The sequence below is a fragment of the Lagenorhynchus albirostris genome, chromosome 10 (assembly GCF_949774975.1).
Source record: "Lagenorhynchus albirostris chromosome 10, mLagAlb1.1, whole genome shotgun sequence".
NCBI lineage: Eukaryota > Metazoa > Chordata > Mammalia > Artiodactyla > Delphinidae > Lagenorhynchus > Lagenorhynchus albirostris.
In genome coordinates this window covers 38387572-38408927 of record NC_083104.1, presented here as the reverse complement: position 1 = coordinate 38408927, position 21356 = coordinate 38387572, and the positions used below count along the sequence as shown (strand labels likewise).

Sequence of the window (21356 nt, the reverse complement as noted above, 5' to 3'; positions counted from 1 at the left end):
GTGTTCTTAGCTGGGGGGAGAAACTCAGATCTTACTCCTGATGGTTGCTCTGTAGGTTTTTTTGTTTGTTTTCAAGTGAACAAAAATTGAACTAGATCATTGGCTCTAAAAAGAGTAGTTGTTCCCAGATTTTTCAAAAGTCCTGGGGATTTAATATACAGGGTTGTGACTATAGTTAACAGTACTGTATTGGATATTTGAAGGTTGCAGTAAGAGTTGATCTTTAAAGCTCCCATCACAAGGAAAACAAATCGTAACTGTGTATGGTGATGGATGTTAACTAAACTTATTGTGGTAATCATTTTGCCGTATATACATATATCAAATCATCATGTTGTATCCTAAAAGTAATACAATATTATTTGTCAATTATAGTTCAGAAAAAAAAAGTTCCCTTTTTTGACTTAGATAGCATTTTGAGATGGTCTATGCTTATCTACTTGTCATAACTCTTCCATTAGGCTAAGCTCTCTGAGGGCTAGGACACTCCCCTCCTCTGTGCTCACATAGCATTGTAAATGTCAGTGGAAACTAATGAGTTGAATAAGGGTGAGAATTTCCTAACAAATGTTAATCTGGGCCCGAGAACCATCATCAGGATGAAGTGACCCTAAGATTAATTTTGGATTTTGAAAACTACTTGAAAATACAAACCAATAAAAAATATTAAAAAAAAATAACCATCTGGTGCAGATGGAAAGCTAGATAAAATAGAACCATATGCAGTTTTCAAAAATTTAGCAAGTAATCATCAGTGCATATCTTCGTAGTTTCATCTGTCTTATTATAAACCAGCAATCCTTATATGCATAGTTGAAGGAGAGAGAATTGAAAGTGCTTATAAGATGTCAAAGTGATGATTTCATATAGGCCAATTTCATTCTTCCCAGATGGTATTTTGACATGTAAGTCAGATATTTTCCTAATTTTCCTAATGAAAGCTGCAGGTACATACTCATTTGAGGTTTTAACATAGCAAAGTACCTGTTGGAAATCTTTCACACAGGCCTCCTTTGTCATGTTATTTCCATTGATGGGAATTCAGATACCTGGATCAGTTCTGTTTGACTTTTGTTAAAATCTCTAACCTGATAATATTTTACTTTTCTTCTAAACACCTATATTCCCAGTGAAATGGAATTAGGAAAACAAGACCGATAGAACTAAGCCCTCTTGAATCTCTATTAATATTTTGCATGGTGCTTTTTATATTCATAATGCTTTGTTTCCACAGAAATATTACTCCTTGTTTAAAGGGGGAAATGCCTGTGTTTTCTTTTTCCTCAAAGATACCCAATAACATTTAAATTAAGTTTTCCCTCTGCCTGTGTCCTTTAAAATCCTGATTCTTTTTTACATTTCGTAGTTGGTATGTATATTCTGGCCTTTTTCAAAGTCAACCAGTACTCTCCTAATGGGAAATTCAACTGGACTTGTTTATGTTTAGTTGGGTTTTTCTTGGTCAGTTTGAATATAGGGCTGCTCATCTCATTTGCCTAAATAAAAATCTTGGTGTATAACGGTTACGAAAACAGGGCTTGGTATAGACTAACAGTTGGCTTGAATGATCAAGGGCCATGTTTGTCAGCATCACTGAGTCAGCTTTTCTAGGGACAGAGACTAAAGAATTAGTTCTGGGATTGGATATTATTTATCAGGGCTTTGTTTTCTGTACCTTGTTTTCCCCTAAGCACCTGGTTAGCTATTATCACAGATACTTTTTTGGGGAACAGGCAACCACATGGTTAATGAAGATGGAGAAGAATTGAAAATTTAATATTACCTTTATAGATTTCCTTCCTTTGCCTTGTTCTCATCCTTCTCAACTGCAAAAAAAAGTATAAGGAGCATTCACATTTCTATGAGAAATCTATACATTTAGGTTAGGAAATGGAGAAAGATATGCTTTTTAATAGTCATACAAATAAGCCACAAAGACCCATCAGCCCACCAGGTTTCTTCCCAACATGTGATGATGGAAGAAAAAGGTAATAAAAGAGGTTTTTTTATTACTCTTTTTAGGTGAGAATTTGTCTGTGGGACTGTTAACACTGAGTTTACCATCTTGATGATTCCAGATGGTTCCTAGCAATTCTGAATGCAAGGTTGGTTGGTAGTCTTCAGAACATTTAGGTCTCTGAGTGGAACATCTTCTGTGTCTACTAGAACTTTTTCTGTGAATTATAAAATTACATTTGAGAACTAAAGGAAAAAAATCACAATTAGCTCAATACAACCACTGTAATCATTTTTGTTTACAGTTGTGTCACATTACATCATTTTCAGATTTCTGTATATTCACCTGTGCTTGCTCAACTCCTCTCCCCTACCCCACACCCCATTTTCCCTCTCATGGAGTGAGCATGAGAGGTGGGGTGTGACTCGGCTATGACTTCAGGTGGTCTCTCCAGTTTTCTCTGAGTATGAGCGTTCACTATGCTGGCTGTGATTCTGTCATTTAAAGTGATATATTTTTCATACATTATGGCCCTTAAATGCAAGCCAACCTCTTCATCTGGTGTCAGCCAAAAGAAAAGTGATCTGTTGCGACGCTGGAGGAAAAACTGGCAGTGTTGGACTTAACCTATATTGAGAGATGGTATGTTGTTCTTCACCTTGGGGTGTTCAAGTATGATATTGAAAATGCATGGTTTTCATCTCATATGCTGACTTTTGTCTCTGACCTCTGAATTAGATGCAACTTCATTGTATTTAATTCTAGTTCTTTTTCCTATACACATTTTATATAATTGTTCTCAGTTTTAAAGTTTTTAAAATATACTATATTCAATATACTATATCAAGTATCTTATCATATTGTAATTTTTATAGCCATCATTTACAACAAGACTTTTGGGGTTTTGTCTTTTCAGAAGAATTTTGATAGCCAGTATATTCAGTCCATGAAAGTGAATGCTTTCTAACTTGCACAGTCAGGCCCACTCACAATGGTTCTGCCATAGATATTTTAGAATAAAAATAACTGTTGTGCTCAAATTTCAATATTTCTTAACTGTAGACATAGTCTTATCTGTGCTTAGGCATGTGGGATCCTTTCTGTGATTGGGCTCCGTGGAGGTTGGAAATCAGATTAACTTATACAGTGTAGTGGTTAATAGCATCAGTTTGAATCTGGACTGACTGGGTTTGAAGCCAGGTATTGCTCCTTACCATTGAGGTGATTTTGAACAAATTACTTGTTCCTTCTTTGACTGCTTCCCCATGATGGGTAAAATGAGGTTAATAATATTTACCTTATAGGATAGTCATGTGAGGATTAACTATATGTAAAATATTTAGAATACAGTCTTGCATCTACAAGTGCTTTGTAAATATTACTTGATATCATCACCCATTTTGGCAATTTATGAAAATCCTTATAGTACAACTCTGAGTCTTGGACACACAAAATGCTTTGGATCAAGATTGGGTCCTTTTTAATTTTTATTTATTTATTTTTAAAGTTTTAGGTATTATAGTTAAACTTTTTTGCTTTTTCTGGCCACACTGCATGGTTTGCAGCACCTTAGTTCCCTGACCAGGGATCAAACCTGGACGCCAGCAGTGAGAGCACCAAGTCATAACCACTGGACCGCCAGGGAATTCCCTAAACTTTAAATTTCTGTTTTTGTTTCATAAAGTTTCAGGCAGAAGAAGTTGAATGTTGGGCTTATAAATTTAAATATTATATCTGAAGTACATTGTCAACATATAATATCTCAGGAATGTATAGAGATGCTATTAGATGCTCATTATGTCTGCTCTAGATGCTCATTATGTCTCCTCTAGTATCTTTTCCTTTGCAGTGACATTAGTATCAAAGTCTATTTGTTCTTTAGCAAAGTATGAATGTTGCCATGAATCCTTTCTTTTTCTGCACATAGATTCTGTGTGCTCCTCTGGGCCACAATAGTTACTTCTTTAAGAACAGAAAGGAAACTCAGGGCTTTGCCAATTTGGTGTTGGTGTTCTGTGTTTTTCATTTTGGCAGCTATGGAGAGGGTTTGCTTTCCACACACCTGGATGCTCCTTTGACAATGTTCTGTAGAGGTAATCAACACACTTGAGAGTATATCTGCTTGTTCTGTGGCTGCCCCTTTCTGATTGTGGACATACATTTGAATGTTTACAGTAGATACTTGGTGATAAAAGGCACTTTAGTTGCTTCTGCTCTTCTGCAGTGTTTCCCAAGAACACTCAGAGCCCTTTACAAAATGCAGAATGTTTTATGTATGAGATGTTCACTGAGTTGAATCAAGAAATCCACTTGAAAGGAAATATGTAACAAAACAATTTTTCCTGTTAATAGGGTATATACAAATGCATATACTGTTTCTCTAAAGTAGTTTCATTTCTCTAAATAGTTACTAATTAGAGAAGACTGATTTTGTTGTGGTAAGTTTAAATAGAGATTCCAGGGGTTAGTTCTAATCTGTGTTGGTCAAAGCTGTGAAATCAGGTAGAAAGTCTGTCCACCTAAGGGGGTGCTGAGATTTCTAGTAGCTTTCTTTTCTTCCTGGTCATTTCCTAAAATTCAAAGGAAGAATCAAATTATACCATTTTAACATTTCATAATGAACTTGGAGTATGTAACAGATCTAAAGCCTTACCTATATCATAATAAAACATTTCAGGCCATTCATTCCATGTGACAAGGGATCCAACCCATTTCACCAAGTTTGGTCTGTTTTTAAGTTATATTTTCTCTTGCCCTAGCTTTTTTGTTGTTGTTTTCCTTTTCCCTTTTTTTTTTCTTTTTTTGCCTTTATTACCTTGATTCAATGATACCAGTTTTCTATTATTATATATACTTTGTGCTCAAAATTGACCTAGGTTTTGTGTGGTTTCTCTTTCCCTGAGCTTTATTTCTTTTTTTAAAAAAAAATAAATTTATTTGTGTCTTTTAAAAAATTTTTGGCTGTGTTGGGTCTTTATTGCTGCACGCGGGGCTTTCTCTAGTTGTGGTGAGCGGGGGCTACTCTTCATTGCGGTTCGCAGGCTTCTCATTGTCGTGGCTTCTCTTGTTGCAGAGCACGGGCTCTAGAGCTCAGGCTCAGTAGTTCTGGCACACGGGCTTAGCTGCTCCGCGGCATGTGGGATGTTCCCGGGCCAGGGATCGAACCCGTGTCCCCTGCATTGGCAGGCAGATTCTTAACCACTGCACCACCAGGGAAGCCCCTGAGTTTTATTTCTTATTTGAGCAAATCACATGTTTTTCTTGGTGTTCCATCTGCACAGTGTCACTCCTAAAGATGAACTTCTTTATCCTGTGAGGCAGTAGAGTGGCGGAAACATGGAAGCCACTTGTGAAGCATTGCTTTAATAAGTATATTTTTGTAGTCATATGGTGGCAGTATCAAGGAAATTATAGGATGGGGTTAGTGTTAGAGTTTGTCAGCTTGTAAATCCCATGACTTCCCATCTCATGGGTCACGAGAGTCACAAATGACACTTGCTCAGGAAAATGGTGAAGGGTGTTTTGTGCTCTGATGGTACATACAATTCTTGAACATGTACTGATTGCTAACAATTCCTGTCTCTCCCCCAGCCTACCCCAACTTTGTGCATAAGCACAGTTTTGGACCCAGCCATTTGTACTTACTTATGCTTTTACACCTTCTTCCTTTCATAAAGATTTTAGCTGGCTTATGACTTGAGTTGAAACAAGGAAAAAAAGAGGAGACCTGATATGGTCTATCCCCTGCCAACCAGAAGCTTCCTGTGGTATATAGTTGCCTCAGTCTGTCAGCACTTCTGTCTTTGAAGGTGGTTTCTGCTTGATAAGTGGTGACTATTAGTATAGCTTTGAGATAATTGCTTCTCCTCCTTCTCTCGGTATACATTTTTTTTTCCAGATACTTTCCTGTTCTTGTTGACCTTGTTTTTCCAGAAGACTCAGCCTGTGGTTAAAATGTTTCGGGTCCCCCTTTGAACTTTCTGTGGGATTACCCAATTCTGGGGCACCCTCACCAGATCAACAGTGCTAAAGAGGGCAAAGAATCTTCTTGGTTAATAGAAAAGGCCATTTTGGAATGACTTTCTAAGTCCAGAAACATCCAGACTTTCCTTCAGTACTTTTTTCTGTTTGGGGTAGCAGCTTTGCCTAGTACAGGGGAGGGGGGGGGCTATGGGGAGGGCTTGTGTTTAAGGGGTTCAGAAACAGGGGATTTAAGTGTGTCTTTTGTGTTTTCAAGGCACTAACACCACTCCCGTCTGTATTTAAATGCTGTCCCCAGGTTACGACTATGGCTATGTCTGCGTGGAGTTTTCACTCTTGGAAGATGCCATCGGATGCATGGAGGCCAACCAGGTTGCTTTATACTTCGGTCAAATGATGCTGGAAGGATATATTTTTTATGTATGGGGAGGGAGGGCTTCAAATGATTAAACTTTGGAAAGGCACCAGAAATATGTATTTGGAGCATACCACATTCCAACCAGGAGAAACTTTAAAAGAAGCTGGGAAAGTTTCTCTAGAAGAGTTAATGGGCACAGAGTGTATTTTAAAAAATAGCATTCAGTTGTAGTTGCACCATATTCCAAGGACAGTAGATGGAAAAAAATGACAGGTCTGGAGTGCTTCCCTTTGGGATGTGACTGAGCTTGGGATCCAGATGCAAAGAATGATCCTTGCCTGTCTGTGATCTGAAGGAACTTCCTGGCACAGGAATTCTAGGTCAGTACTTAACACCCAGACCTAGGGTGAAGACCACTGATGGCAACTCCTGTGGCACTCAGGTCCTGCCTGCAAGTGCTACTTTTGGAAGAGGGCCAATGGGGAGAAGAGAGTTAGTTGTTGATTGTTGGGGTCTTTTGCATTCATCATTGTTCTTTGCAAATTGGGGTTTCGTACTCAAGTTCTTAGCTGCATATAGTGAGAGCTGGTGAATCTGAATCTGTACTTACCTTATGTTTTAAACACCTAGATGTATTTAGCTTGCCACCTAGAACTGTCATCTGGGTCTTTAATTGAACGCTGCCTGGTAGTTTTGGGAGGAATTATGAAATGGATAGAATCCTTGTCATCGTGTTTCCTTGGGGAAAGTTGTTTTCTCTGTGGTGTGTTAGTTCCTCCATCTGTAAAGTGGGAGAAAGAAGCTTAGTGATACAGTTTGATTTTTATGTACCCACTGCCTGTGCTTAACATTGTGATTGTGATGCACCCAGAATCTTAAAAGAAGGCTCTGCCAGAAAAGAGTAGTATTGCATGAGAACTGTTTCTCTTTCATAGCCGAGTGCCCTTTCATCAGCTTTGTTCCATTCAGCATGGCTCATCACACTTAACTTTTTCCCTTCTTTGACCATGTTCCCCCTTTATGGCAATGGAGATGACATGCTCTAAATCCTCTGGGATCAAGAAGTAATTAGAGGAAACTTGATGTATCCATTCCTATTGTTAGTAGTATAAATACTGTTAGATCCTCAGAAAATGACTGCAATAGGACTATATCCCCTTCACAGAGTTCTCGTTGCCTGATTTGTTCAGTGTCCATCATTGAGTCAGTCATTTAACAGATACTAATTATGTGTCAGAAAATGCTATCTGCCAATATTTGGGGAGAGGAATAAAAGTCCTAGTCTGTATGCTTATGGTTGATTCCATTCTAGCAATCTGTCCTAATTTGAGAACATTCATTTAATTCATAAGCATCTTGTCTTTATCAGTGAGTAATCTTTAAATCCTTTGCCACTGTACTAAAGAATATTGTGAGTGGTAGAAACATAAATGGGGAGCCATGGCAGATGCCATTTCTTTAGTATCATTCTCCCAACTGTGTGTTTCTCCTAGAGGGATGTTGCTTTTTATCAGAGCTATATAATCTTAAAAATAACCATATTGTGTCTTAACTGCCTCTTCCTTCTATCCCCCAAAAAATCCTATCTAAAGTATCCAGCCTCCTAAAGAGTAATGTCAAATAGAACTAGGGCAGCCTTCTTTAAAAATAAGGATTATCATAATGCTGGATTTCTGTTAGAGGTACATCTAGAAAAATGTTCATTTACACAAGCAGTGTCAAGGGGGTGTGGCCTATAGACATATCTCCCCCCACCCTTCCCACCCATTCTTTGAACACTCTCCCAGATCCCTCATGAATGACCTTTGCCCAGTGAATGGGACACCAGAATAAAGCAGGAGCAAGGCCAGAATTTTTCTAGACGGGTAACTATGCTCTTGCATATGTCACTCTGTGCAGGAGAGCAAATAAGAGACAGCCTCTGTTTTCTAGGACCTTATAATCTCATACTAAGAAAGGTGACAGAGATTATGTGGTACTCATGGATTCCATAGAGTGTTCTCTCAGATAAACTCCAAATTCTGTCCGATAACATTTTCAGTATTCACTGGAGTTATTTCTTTTTTGTTTTTTTTTTGTTTTTTTTGCGGGACGCAGGCCTCTCACTGCTGTGGCCTCTCCCGTTGCGGAGCACAGGCTCCGGATGCGCAGGCTCAGCGGCCATGGCTTACAGGCCCAGCCGCTCCGCGGCATGTGGGATCTTCCCGAACCGGGTCACGAACCTGTGTCCCCTGCATCGGCAGGCGGACTCTCAACCACTGCGCCACCGGGGAAGCCCTGGAGTTATTTCTTAATAAGATATCACCATATCCTTATTCAGTCAACCCGATTTCCTAGATTTTTATTCTTCCCCTAGCCATGGGACAGAGGTCACACTGCTAACACTGCCATGCAATAGAATCCTCTCGCTGAACTGCATAGACTTCATGACCCAGTCAGTATTCTTCTAACAACCTTTACCACAGCTCAGATGTATACAAATCATTCTGATGAGAAAAATTTTGAGAATGGAATATTCAGGGGGATTTTTGTAATTAGGTAGTATAGCATAGAAAAGAGGAGTGTAGGTTCTATAGTCAGATGTTACTTCCTAGCTGGGTTGTCTCTGGCAAATTTCTTAACCTCCCTTGGCCTCAGTTCCCTCTGTTACCAGTACGTCATGGGACCCTGGAGTGGATTAAACGAGATCATGCATTCACGAGTGCCTGCTGTGTACTAGGCACCTTTCTGGATGCTGGAGATGCTGCAGTAAATGAGACAGATTATATAACTTCTGTTTTAGTGATAGAAGTCAGAGCATAAGCAAGTAGACAAATTTAAAATAATATATGATAATGCTAAGTGCTATAAAGATAATGAAGCAGGGTATTGAGAGAATGCATATGAGGGCAGTTTTAGATGAGGTGGTTAGGGAAACTTCTTGAGGAATAACATAGAATTTGAGTAGTGACTCTTGGTGCATAATGTATACAGAACACTTAGCATAGCATCTGATACCTAGTAAGCATTTGAAATTAGACAGTCGTCTCCTCCTCCTCCTCTTCTTCTTCTTCATGTCAAGTAATTTCCAATCATAATTCTGGGAAAAAAAATTTTATATCTGGATTTTCCTTAAGGAAATGGATGTGGATCAAGCTCCCAATAACACAGCAGTTTAAAATCTTATGAGAGACATAAGAATGTGAGGGACGAAGTCCTTACTCCTTGGAGTAAGGTGCAAGTGTTTGTGGAAGATGTCTATTCATCCATTCTCCTTCCGTCCAAGTTTTACTTATAGAAAAATTAGTATGAATTCTGAGTCACCATCTACAGGGCACCTTTGAATAGTCTGTGTATATGCTTCTGAGGAGGGTTCTATGAAATGCTTTGGGTTGAGATTTTTATAACTCTTCACTATCCTGACTCTTGATGTGAAATGTCTTTTATTTATCATTGACTGATACTTATAAGTCTGGGGAAGGGGATAAAGGAGGCTTCTGTCAGCTTGGTTTGTCAGATACTGTGGGGTATGTGTGCATAATGAGGTTGTTCAGGATGATAACTAAGGCCCCTCTAGCCCTTTCCCAGTGCCTTAATGGAAACATCAAACTAGTAGGATGCTCTGCAGCAGTACTGAGGATGGTGGCCAAGGGGACTCATCAGGGCATCACTTAGCCAGCAGCTGTCTGTCTGGGAAAGTAATTTCCTACAGAGGTCTGTCAGCTCATACCTTCACCATCTCTGTCTAGGAGAAGTATAAAGCCAGCAAACACTGTGAGATGCAGAACCTTTTATTCTATCCCTTCCTGGGAAAGGTATTTCTAGCAGTGTCATATACCCTTGGCTTTCTTTATTGTCCAAGTCCCTGAGGATTGAGAGTGACTATTATCTCCTTTCTCTTTGTCCCATTGCACTGGGACTTGGGGAGGGGAGTAAGAAGCATTGTGTTAGAATATCTCTCAATGGTTGCCCAGTTGTGCTAGTTCTCTCAAACCGTTGTCATTTGGTCTGCAGCATTTTATTTTCTCAAATTTGCAGGTATGATGTTTGTTGCCTATTTCTGTTTGACCAAATAGTCACTAAAGTGCCCTTATAAAAGGGCTCTGGGAGAATAATTCATTTCTCTGCAGTTTTTACTCAACTTTATTAGCATCAGTGACCTTCTTTACTAAAGATGACTTGGCTACATGACAGAATCAGCCTGACTTTATAAAGTGCAAGGGAAAAGGATGCTGTTATCACCTAACATGAAAATTCCTTCAGACACTGGCTTTTTCTAGTATGTGGAATGAAGACTGTAGAATACATGAAGTTTTATGAAATAGTGTTTTTTTGTGTCAACAAACTTAAGAGAGTTTGAGTTTTTGAAGATACCAGGACGGCCAGGGTATTTCTGAAGGTATGTGAAGGAAGCCAAATCTTAAATAGGATCCGTCCTTGTGATTAAAATGAGATGAATAGGGAACGCTTATGTTTTGGGGGATGGGAAAGACTTTGTTGAGGCCATGATGGAAAAAATGAGCTGAGACTCAGTTTGTTGGAATCTTATTTAAGTTGTTAGCAATATTGTATGAAATATTTCAGTACTTGAATTGTGTGCTTTCCAGGTAACAAAAAAAATAATCTTTATAAATACCTGCAAGGCTTGTGGCGTTGCCTAAACCTGCAAGGCTTGTGGCATTGCCTAAACCCTCACCCTAAAACTACTTCACTGAAGAGAATGTGGCATCCTGGCCAGAGCTCAGCTGTATAACTTGTGGCTTGAGTCATGCCATTCTTTCTGGAAATCTCAATTTCAGTACCCTCTCTTGAGTGCCCTCAGTAGAGGTATTGGTGGGAAACAGAAAGGAAAATGAATTCTAAAATGTGTGTAAATCAACAATTGAAGATTCTCACTCACCGGAGAGTTGGGGAATTCTGGAGAATTAAAAATGATTTTAAGGGGGACTTCCCTTGTGTCGCAGTGGTTGAGACTGAGCTCCCAATGCTGGGGGCCCAGGTTCAATACTGGGTCAGGGAACTAGATCCCACATGCATGCTGCAACTAAGAGTTTGCATGCCACAACTAAGGAGCTCGCCTGCTGCAACTAAGACCCGGCACAACCAACCAAATAAATAAATAAATAAAATATTTTAAAAAAATGATTGTAAGGATTGATGATCTGATTATGCAGTTTGGTTACCTGTCCAGTGATTGAGTCTTGGCTGGGCACCAGGCAATATATCATAGTAGTTAAATATATGGACTCTGATCTCCATCCAACTAGCTCAGTAGGTAAATACATGGACTCTGGAGGCAGACTGCTCAGGGTTGCTTCTCAGCTCTGTCACCTTCTACTATGTAACTTGGGCAAGTGGCATAACATAACATCTCTGTGTCTCAATGTCTTCTCATACTTCTAGGGATTAAATGAGTTAATGCATGTAAGGTGATTCGAACTGGGCCTGGCACGCAGTGAACATTGAGTGTTTATTTGTTATTAGCACACAACTTCTTATCTGACTGGACAAGAAAGTCCTAAATTATAGCAGCTCCAGTTTTGGCTTCATGGAGTATATGGTTAAAAAGAGGATTTGGTGGCAGTGTCCAGGGGATTATTTTTACATCAACAATACTTCTTATTTAGCCTGCTGATTGGGACTGATTATCAGGTCTTTCTAGGTGTTTCTCCTGCCTCAGTGATCAAATCTTAAATTTTCTCAAGAGGAAGTGCAAGAGACATACCACATGTGGGGCATGGAGTATGGTTAGACCACACTGGGAATCTAGCCTATGACCTTAAAACCCTAAACTCTGGTAACTAGCCACTGGCGTTGCCTATCTCAGATTTTTTCCAATAATTATAAAAGGTACTCTAAATTGGAGTCAGTTTAGTTTTCTTGAATTTGAAAAGTAAATATTTATCATTTGGCAGTTTTAAGGGAAATTTCCAATGTGTCTCCTATAATGAGATTTATGATTATTTTTGTTACACATGGTTCATTTCTGTGGTTGGAAGAAATTTAGTTCCTAATTTGTTCTAAATTGGGCATGTGCCTGTATATTTTAACCTTGTGCTTTGTTGTTGCCATATTTCTTTCAGCTTGTATTTTTTTTTAATTAATTAATTAATTTATTTATTTTTGGCTGCGTTGGGTCTTCGTTGCTGCACGTGGGCTTTCTTTAGTTGCAGCGAGCCGGGGCTACTCTTCGTTGCGGTGCGCGGGCTTCTCATCGTGGTGGCTTCTCTTGTTGCGGAGCACGGGCTCTAGGCATGCATGCTTCAGTAGTTGCAGCACTCGGGCTCAGTAGTTGTGGCTTGCGAGCTCTAGAGCGCAGGCTCAGTAGTTGTGGTGCACGGATTTAGTTGCTCTGCGACATGTGCGATCTTCCCAGACCAGGGCTCGAACCCGTGTCCTCTGCATTGGCAGGTGGATTCTTCTCTTTTTTTTTTTTTTTTTTTTTTTTGCGGTACGCGGGCCTCTCACTGTTGTGGCCTCTCCCGTTGCGGAGCACAGGCTCCGGACGCGGAGGCACAGCGACCATGGCTCATGGGCCCAGCCTCTCCGCGGCATGCGGGATCTTCCTGGACCGGGGCACGAACCCGTGTCCCCTGCATCGGCAGGTGGACTCTCAATCACTGCGCCACCAGGAAAGCCCGGCAGGTGGATTCTTAACGAGTGCGCCACCAGGGAGGCCCCCAGCTTGTATTTTTAGTTAATGTTTGACTTTTTATAAAAATTGGGATTGTGCAAAGTGCTAATTTTGGAACTTGATTACAGACAGTTATTGAAAACAAAAAGCAGAATTTGTATAATTCTAACTAACTAGTACAGGGGTTATACAAAGGCACAGTTCCCTTTGTGGTCTTGGTTATAGCTTTGGTTTATGACTTTGTATACCTCCAGACAGTATAGTGTTAAGAGCACAGACAGGTTTAAGATTCCAGCTTCATCAGTTCCTAGCTCTTGTAACTTCTGAAGCTCAGTTTCCTCATCTATAAAATGGAGGGATAATCACAGTACCTACCTCAGAGCAGTTGTGAGATTAAAGTATGTAATGTATGTGAAGTGCTTGGTATGGCAGCTAGCATATGGTATATACTCAGTAGTACAGGGTGATTCTATAACACTGGACTCTACTTGGTTGCCTTCCTTTTTCTTGGCTGCTTATCTACCTCTTGGGACGCAGAGATGCCTGAAAAGTGGAGGCAGTGCTTTGGGTGGCAGCTAGATTTTTTGACAGCCAGTTCTGTGTTGCTGCACAGTGTCTCTCCCATGAAACTTGGGGTGTCTGGACTGAAAGTGAAAGAGGCTGGGTAGCACCTGTCTTGACAGTGTCTGAGGGATGAGTGCACAGGCATCCAGGCATGTGAGGGCAGACGATCATGGCCATTCCAGCACTCATACGGTGGAGAGCCTTGTTTCTGAATCTAGCATTGCTGGTAGTTTTGTCACAGAATTCACTTAGGCCACAGGTGGCATTGAATGTTTATTGGGTGTCTTCTCCATTCAAGTTGAACTTGGAGGTTATCATGTGTCTTTGTGTCTCCGTTCTCCACAGGGCTACTTGTTCAGATGTTGTCATTCCGCCCTCTAGCTCATTTGTATGTGAGCTAGATACATAAATATGTGTCTATGTAATATGTATTATATATAATATGTACATATTTCTTGTTAAGAGTATTGATGGTATGACTTTGATAATCATGGATAAGCTTATCTAGATTAATAATTATCTTTGGGACTTCCCTGGTGGCTCAGTGGTTAAGAATCCGCCTGCCAATGCAGGGGAAAACGAGTTCAAACCCTGATCCGGGAAGATCCCACATGCCATGGAGCAACTAAGCCCGTGCGCCACAGCTACTGAGCCTGCACTCTAGAGCCCGCGAGCCACAACTACCAAGCCCACGTGCCACAGCTACTGAAGCCCGTGCGCCTAGAGTCTGTGCTCCGCAACAAGAGAAGCAACCGCAATGAGAAGCCGGCACCACAACGAAGGATAGCCCCTGTTCGCCACAGCTAGAGAAAGCCCATGCGTGGCAATGAACACCCGATGCAGCCAAAAATAAATAAATAAATGTATTAAAAAATAATTATCTTTAATCTCTCATGGTGAGATTTAGTAATGCTGATGTTGTATACTAATGATACATATTTTACCAAAATCTATGACCAAGTGAAATTTGTATTTAATCTGTATGAACACCATTTCCAAAGGAAAATATAAAGAGAAAAAGAGGTCTATCACAGAAAGTAGATAATTGGTTACCAGGTTCTTATAGAGAGGGGGAAAGCAAGAAGGAATAGTGAGTGACTGCTAATGGGTAATAGGGGCTCTTTCTGAGGTGGTAAAAATGTTCTAGTATTAGTTGGTGGTGATGGTTGACCAACCTTGTGAATATACTAAAACCCACTGAATTGTACAAAGTACCAAAGAAGAGTGAATTTTATGGTATGCGAACCATATCTCAAGTTTTAAAGTCTTTAAACTTAGCATGGAATTTAGTTCAGGATCCCAGCCTGATGGGAATGAATCCGGGTCTAAAATAAAATACAGATTCACTTACAGAAAAAAAGGTGGTATGTCAGTTTGTCTGGAAGCTAGAGATTTAAAGCTTTGATCGTAAAATGTCTGAAGAATTTCTTTGTTAATGGTATCTACATGCCACAGAAGAACATTTAAACTGAATGTCTGAAAGGGGATGGATGGAATTGGTAACAAGCCGCATCTGAAGTGGCCACATAGCTTGTGCACAGTAGTTGCTCAACACAGTAGTTGCACAGTAGTTGCTCAGTAGTGCACAGTAGTTGCTCAGTACAGAGTGGGCTTTCTGTTTTAGTATCCATACAGTTAGAAATAAAGGAAAGGGGAATTCCCTGGCCGTCTAGTGGTTAGGACTCAGCGATTTCACTGCTGAGGACCTGGGTTCGATCCCTGGTCGGGGAACTAAGATCCCACAAGCCTCGCGGTACAGCCCAAAAAAAGAAAAAAAAGAAGGAAAAAAAGAAAGAAAGGAAAGGACTATTTTGAAGTATTGATAGATTTGAAATGAAAGTGCTGCTGGGAAATCCTTGGGCTTTTTTTTTTTTTTTTTTTTTTTTTACAGAGACAACATTCCTGTAACCGAATGCTTTGTAGGTACCAACATGGATCTTTCCTGGTTTCCTGGAATTGTTAACCAAAGCTCAAAACTGGAATGTGGGTAGAGAAGAACAAATCACTGCTGAGGGAGGTTCCCTCCCTGTATCTTTCTCAGAGGCTTCTTTTCGGCAGGTTTTTTTTTTTTTTAATTCTTTTTTTGGGGGGAGGCTGCGTTGGGTCTTCGTTGCTGCGCGAGTGGGGCTACTCTTTGTTGCGGTGCGCTGGCTTCTCGTTGCGGTGGCTTCTCTTGTTACAGAGCACAGACTCTTTTTTTTTTTTTTTTTTTGCGTTACGCGGGCCTCTCACTGTTGTGGCCTCTCCCGTTGCAGAGCACAGGCTCCGGACGCACAGGCCCAGCGGCCATGGCTCACGGGCCCAGCCGCTCCGCGGCATGTGGGATCTTCCCAGACCGGGGGAAGAACCCACGTCCCCTGCATCGGCAGGCGGACTCTTAACCACAGCGCCACCAGGGAAGCCCGAGCACAGACTCTTAAGAGTGAGGGCTTCAGTAGTTGTGGCATGTGGGCTCTAGAGCGCAGGCTCAGTAGTTCTGGCGCATGGGCTTATTAGTTGCTCCACGGTATGTGGGACCTTCCCAGACCAGGGATCGAACCCATGTCCTCTGCATTGACAGGCAGATTCTCAACCACTGTGACACCAGGGAAGTCCCTTTTCAGCAGTATTGACACTGTAGCTGTCATCTTTTACCTCTAGTACCAGAGGGTCACAGAGGTTCTTTTTTTTTAAAGAAAAAAATTATTACGATAATTTAAGTATCATAAAATTCACCCATTTTAAGTATATAATTCAGTGATTTTTTGTAAATTTACCAAGTCGTGCAACCATAAAGTGATTTCAGGCTTAAAAGTTGTAAAAACAGTACAAAGACTTTCTATGTGCTTTGCACACACAGTCCCCAAATGTTAACATTTTACCACATTTGGGTTTTTTTGTTTTTTTTTAAATTTGTTTATTTTAAAACATGAAACCCAAGCTGAATAGAAACCACAGAAATTACATTGACGAGATTTTTAGTATTTGCCAAGAAAAATAAAGCCCCCAGAGAAATAAAAATCAAACCCCAAACCCAGTTAAAAAAAACCCAGAAACACAGCGGCAGCACATATAGCCATGGCCCTACGGAAGCTGGAGAATGCCAAGCGATTCAGGCCTCATTTCCTCGCTCAGGATGCTAAATCACTTTGTGGAGGGATGCAAGGGCCAGGAGAGAAACCCGGGAGGGGGAGTCTTAACAAATGCAGAGATTTTTGAATGATCCCTTCTCTTGAAGAGGCATCATTTAACTTGTCTTCCCATCACACCTCCTCCCTTGGTGGTTTGAGGTACTCTTTGGTTGGGGAAAGTAAGTAAATTTCTGGTGGGTTGAGTGGATGCTTTGGAAAGTGATGAGGGCTTAAGCTATCTTGTCAGCGCTCCCAAGAGGGTCGGTCCCCTGCTGGGCAGAGCTGAGGTTGGGGGTTGGGGTTGGAGGATGGGAAATAGGACCAGATTCAAATCTCCCACTCCTGCACACTGTAAGGTTTTTGTGGGGCTTAAAAAAAACCCAACAAATGTTTTCCCCCGTGAGAGAGCTGGCATTTGGATGCCTGATACACAAAGAAGGACTTGTGTGCTAGCTAGCATTAGACCAAGAAGCAACAGCAGCCAGGGGAAAGGCAAAGCAAGCTTACATCCATTGGCCTGATGTTTTTTTGTAATACAGTGGTTCTTAACAGTGGGGAGAGGGCGGGGGGAAGGCAGTTTGGATATCCTTTTCTCCCCTCCCCAGCCACTGGACATTTGGCAATATCCAGAGACATTTTCGGTTGTCACTACTGGCACTAGTGAGTAGAGGCCAGGGATGCTGCTAAACATCGTACAACACACAGGACAGCCCCCGTAGTGAATTATCTGGCCCAAAATTTAAACAGTGCCAAGTTTGAGAAACCCTGGTATAAGGAGACGGGAGTTATGGTTAGCCATAGAGAGGATGACCCAACTTGCCATGGGTTGACTTTTTTTTTTTTTTTTTTTTTTTTGCGGTACGCGGGCCTTTCACTGCCGTGGCCTCTCCCTCTGCGGAGCACAGGCTCCGGACGCACAGGTCCAGCGGCCATGGCTTACGGGCCCAGCCACTCCGCGGCACGCGGGATCCTCCCAGACCGGGGCACGAACCCGTGTCCGCCGCATCGGCAGGCGGACTCTCAACCACTGCACCACCAGGGAAGCCCCATGGGTTGACTTTTAATGAATCACCTTTCTCTTTACCTTCCTCCTGGTCCTAACAGAATGGGGAGTGGTGGGTGGGGTTAAGAGTGTAGTGATAGAGTGCAGACATGGCTCCTGCCCACCTTCCAGACTGCCAGTCACAAGCCTAGCCTGTGCCCTTGGGGTAGGAGCTTCAGAATGAGACCTACTTGATATATTGCCCAGAATAAGTTCTTTAAAGAACCAAAGGGTTTTATGGGGTTTTTTTTTTTTTGGTTTTTTGTTTTGGCCATGCTGCGCACCTTGCAGGGTCTGAGTTCCCCTACCAGGGATTGAACCTGGGCTTGGCAGTGAAAGCTCCAACTCCTAACCACTAGGCCACCAGAGAACTCCCCCCTAAAGGTGATTTTTAGAATCAGTCTGAGAAATGACTAAGATATTCTGTTATCCAGCAGACATTACCAGCTGGATATGGGGCTTTGAGGGTCAGCAGATCACACACATTTGATAGCAGTTGCTAGAAAAACAAGTTGAGAATTCCCTAAACAGATTGTATTTCACTTGTCAGTTTTCCAGGGAGTATTTAAAATATGGGTGCTGATTTTCATAGCCCTTGGTTATAATGTATCAAATATTGGAAGCCAAATGAATATCTTTTCATTTGGCTTTATTTTGGAAGAAGGTTTCACAGAGCCTTATAACTGGAGCCAGCATGTTGAACTAGTTATAGAGACTCAACTCAAAGTAAAAGATGCATATATTTTATCTTAATATAATAGCATTTTACTGTAAATGGGACATACCCTCCTGTGCAAAACTGGTTGGTCTGTCTGGAATCATGTTGGATATATCAGAAACAACTCATTTTAACTTTTGTTAACATGGTGAATACTGAGCTCTTCTATGTGTAAGACCTTGGACTAAGTAGTATACATTTATTAATGAAAAAATGGACATGTCTCCTTATGGTCTAGTGGGGTGACACTGTTTAAAATTTTTTAATTTTTAAAACTTTTCATTTTGAAATAATCTCAGTCTTTCAAGGGGGTACAAAGTAGTGGAAAGAATACCAATACTCTTCAACATTTCATAATCATTAAGTTAACATAGATATAATATTATCTAATATACATAACTTTTTTAGATTTTGCCAGTTGTCCGCTAATGTCGTTTCTCTGGTTTAGTATGCAAGCCAGGATCATATGTTGTATTGAGTTGTGATATCTCCTTTTATTCTCTCTGTGACACTTCTCAGTCTTTCTTTGTCTTTCATGGCCTCGACACTTTAGAAAAGTACTGGCAGTTATTTTGTAGGACATTTCTCTGTTTGGATTTGTCTGTTTCCTTGTGATTAAATTCAGGTTATGCATTTTTTGGCAAGAATACCCCAGGAGTGATGTGTGTCTTTTCTTATATATCATCAGGTAGCACATGGTTTTGTCCTATTACTAGTGATATTAAGTTAGACCACTTGGTTAAGGTGGTGTTTGTCAGGTTTTACCACTGTAAAGTTACTATTTTAGGTATAATTAGCTTACTATTATAAGTTTTAATTAATTAATTAATTATAATTATTATAATTAATAAGTATTTTGTGGGGGCATACTTTGAGATTATAAATATCCTATTTCTCAGCATGCCTTTTTCACTTAATAATTTTAGCATCCATTGATAGCTTTTGCACATAAAGTTACTACTGTGGGTTTTTGTCTAAGGGCAATTTTCTATTTCCATCATTTCTTACACATTTGTTAGAATTCTACTATAAGGTTGAACCATCCCATCTCCCTTATTTTATGTAGTGAATAGAACTAAAAAATATGGTGTATACACACATATGCATTTTTATATCTATCTGTGTATATATATTAAAAACCATGATTTCATGATGTTATAAATTCCAATTCTAATCCAATATCACAGAGTTCATTCTAGCTTTACCTCATTCCTTATTTGTAATTCTTTTTGCTAATAGTAAAAATCCTGGCTTTCATTCTCCACAATATGTTTACTTATTTGCTCAATCCCAGAGTATACATGAAGTAGTTTCAGATTGTTAATTCATCCCCCTGTGAAAAACTAGAATCCAGTATTTGGGTACAGTTCTTTTTGTCTTTAGCCTGAGAGTATATAGTCAAAATACTGTTTCCCAAAGTTAGTTAGGGTGGTTCTTCACCACCTCACCCACTCTTCTATGTGGTTGTTACTCATTTTACTGTAGAAAAAGTAGAAAACACAGGTTAAGAGAAAAGGGTTAGTATCTCCAGTGATCTCTATATTGCTTTTTATTTATTTATTTTTGGCTGCATTGGGTCTTCGTTGCTGCACGCAGGCTTTCTTTAGTTGCGGCGAGTAGGGGCCACTTTTCGTTGCGGTTTGCAGGCTTCTTATTGTGGTGGCTTCTCTTGTTGGGGAGCACGGGCTCTAGGCACGCAGGCTCAGTAGTTGTGGTGCATGGGCTTAGTTGCTCTGCGGCATGTGGGATCTTCCTGGACCAGGGCTCGAACCTGTGTCCCCTGCATTGGCAGGCGGATTCTTAACCACTGTGCCACTAGGGGAGCCCTATATTGCTTTTTTTAAAAAAATAAATTAATGGACTTTTTCTTTTCTCCTTTTAAATAGACTTTGTTTTTTAGAGCAGTTTTAGGCTCGCAAAAATATTGAGCATCCCACCTCCAACACCACACCCACAGCCTTCTTCACCATCCACTGTGGTACACTTATTACAATCAGTGAAACAACATTGATACATCATTGTCAACTCAAAGTTCATAGTTTACATGAGGGTTCACTCTTGGTGTTGTAGATTTGTGAGTTTGGACAAATTGATAATGACATATATCAACCATTATAGTACATGCAGAGTTGTTTCATTGCCCTAAAAATCCTCTGTGCTTTACCTGTTCATCCTTTCCTCAATGGTTGCTGGGTTGCAAACCCCTAGCGACCATTTTCTTTTTACTGTCTCCATAGTTTGTTCCAGAATCCCATGTAGTTGGAATCATAAAATATGTAGCTTTTTGCAGATTGGTTTCTTTCACATAGTAATATGCACTTGCTAGTAATTGTCTTCTTTCACTTAGTAATATGGATTTAAGTTTCCTCCATGTCTTTTTGTGTTTTGATAGCTCTTTTTTTTTTTTGAAGCTCTGAATAATACTTTATTGTCTGAATGTACCACAGTTTGTTTATTCATTCACCTAAAGGGCAACTTAGTTGCTTCTGAGTTTTGGCAGTTATGAATAAAGCTGCTATAGGATACATCCATATGTAGGGTTTTGTATGGGCATAAGTTTTCCATTTATTTGGGTAATACTAAGGAGTGCAGTTCCTGGATTTCACGGTAAGAGTATGTTTAGTTTTGTAAGAAACTGCCAAACTGTCTTCCAGAGTGGCTGTAGCATTTTGCATTCCCACCAGCAGTGAATGAGAATTCCTGTTGCTCCACATCCTCACCAGCATTTGATGTCAGTAGTCAGGACATTCTAATAGCTATGTAATGGTGTCTCATTTTAATTTGTACTTCCCTGATGACATAGAATGTGAGCATCTTTTCATAAGCTTATTTGCCAGCTCTAGGGTTCTGCCCCACCCCTCTCCACCCGCATTGTTCTTTAGCAAGTAGAAGAGGTTCCCATCTATTCTAGTTTGCTGAGAGTTTTTATCATGAATGGCTGTTGGATTTTGTAAATGCTTTTTCTGCTTCTATTGATATGACCTTGTAATTCTTTTTTTTTTTTTAGCCTGTT

General features: G+C 40.4%; 1 protein-coding gene across 2 annotated transcripts in view; it reads left to right on the top strand.

The window, feature by feature from the left end:
• Positions 1-21356, top strand: part of RBM6 (RNA binding motif protein 6) — a 106205-nt gene that overhangs the window by 39886 nt on the left and 44963 nt on the right. The window contains exon 6 of one of the 2 annotated variants that reach the window (XM_060161817.1): positions 6237-6310. The exons of the other annotated variant lie outside the window; for it this stretch is intronic. Within the exon in view, the coding sequence (XP_060017800.1) occupies positions 6237-6310 (74 nt within the window). The remainder of the gene's footprint in view (positions 1-6236; positions 6311-21356) is intronic. 2 annotated transcript variants of the gene reach the window in all.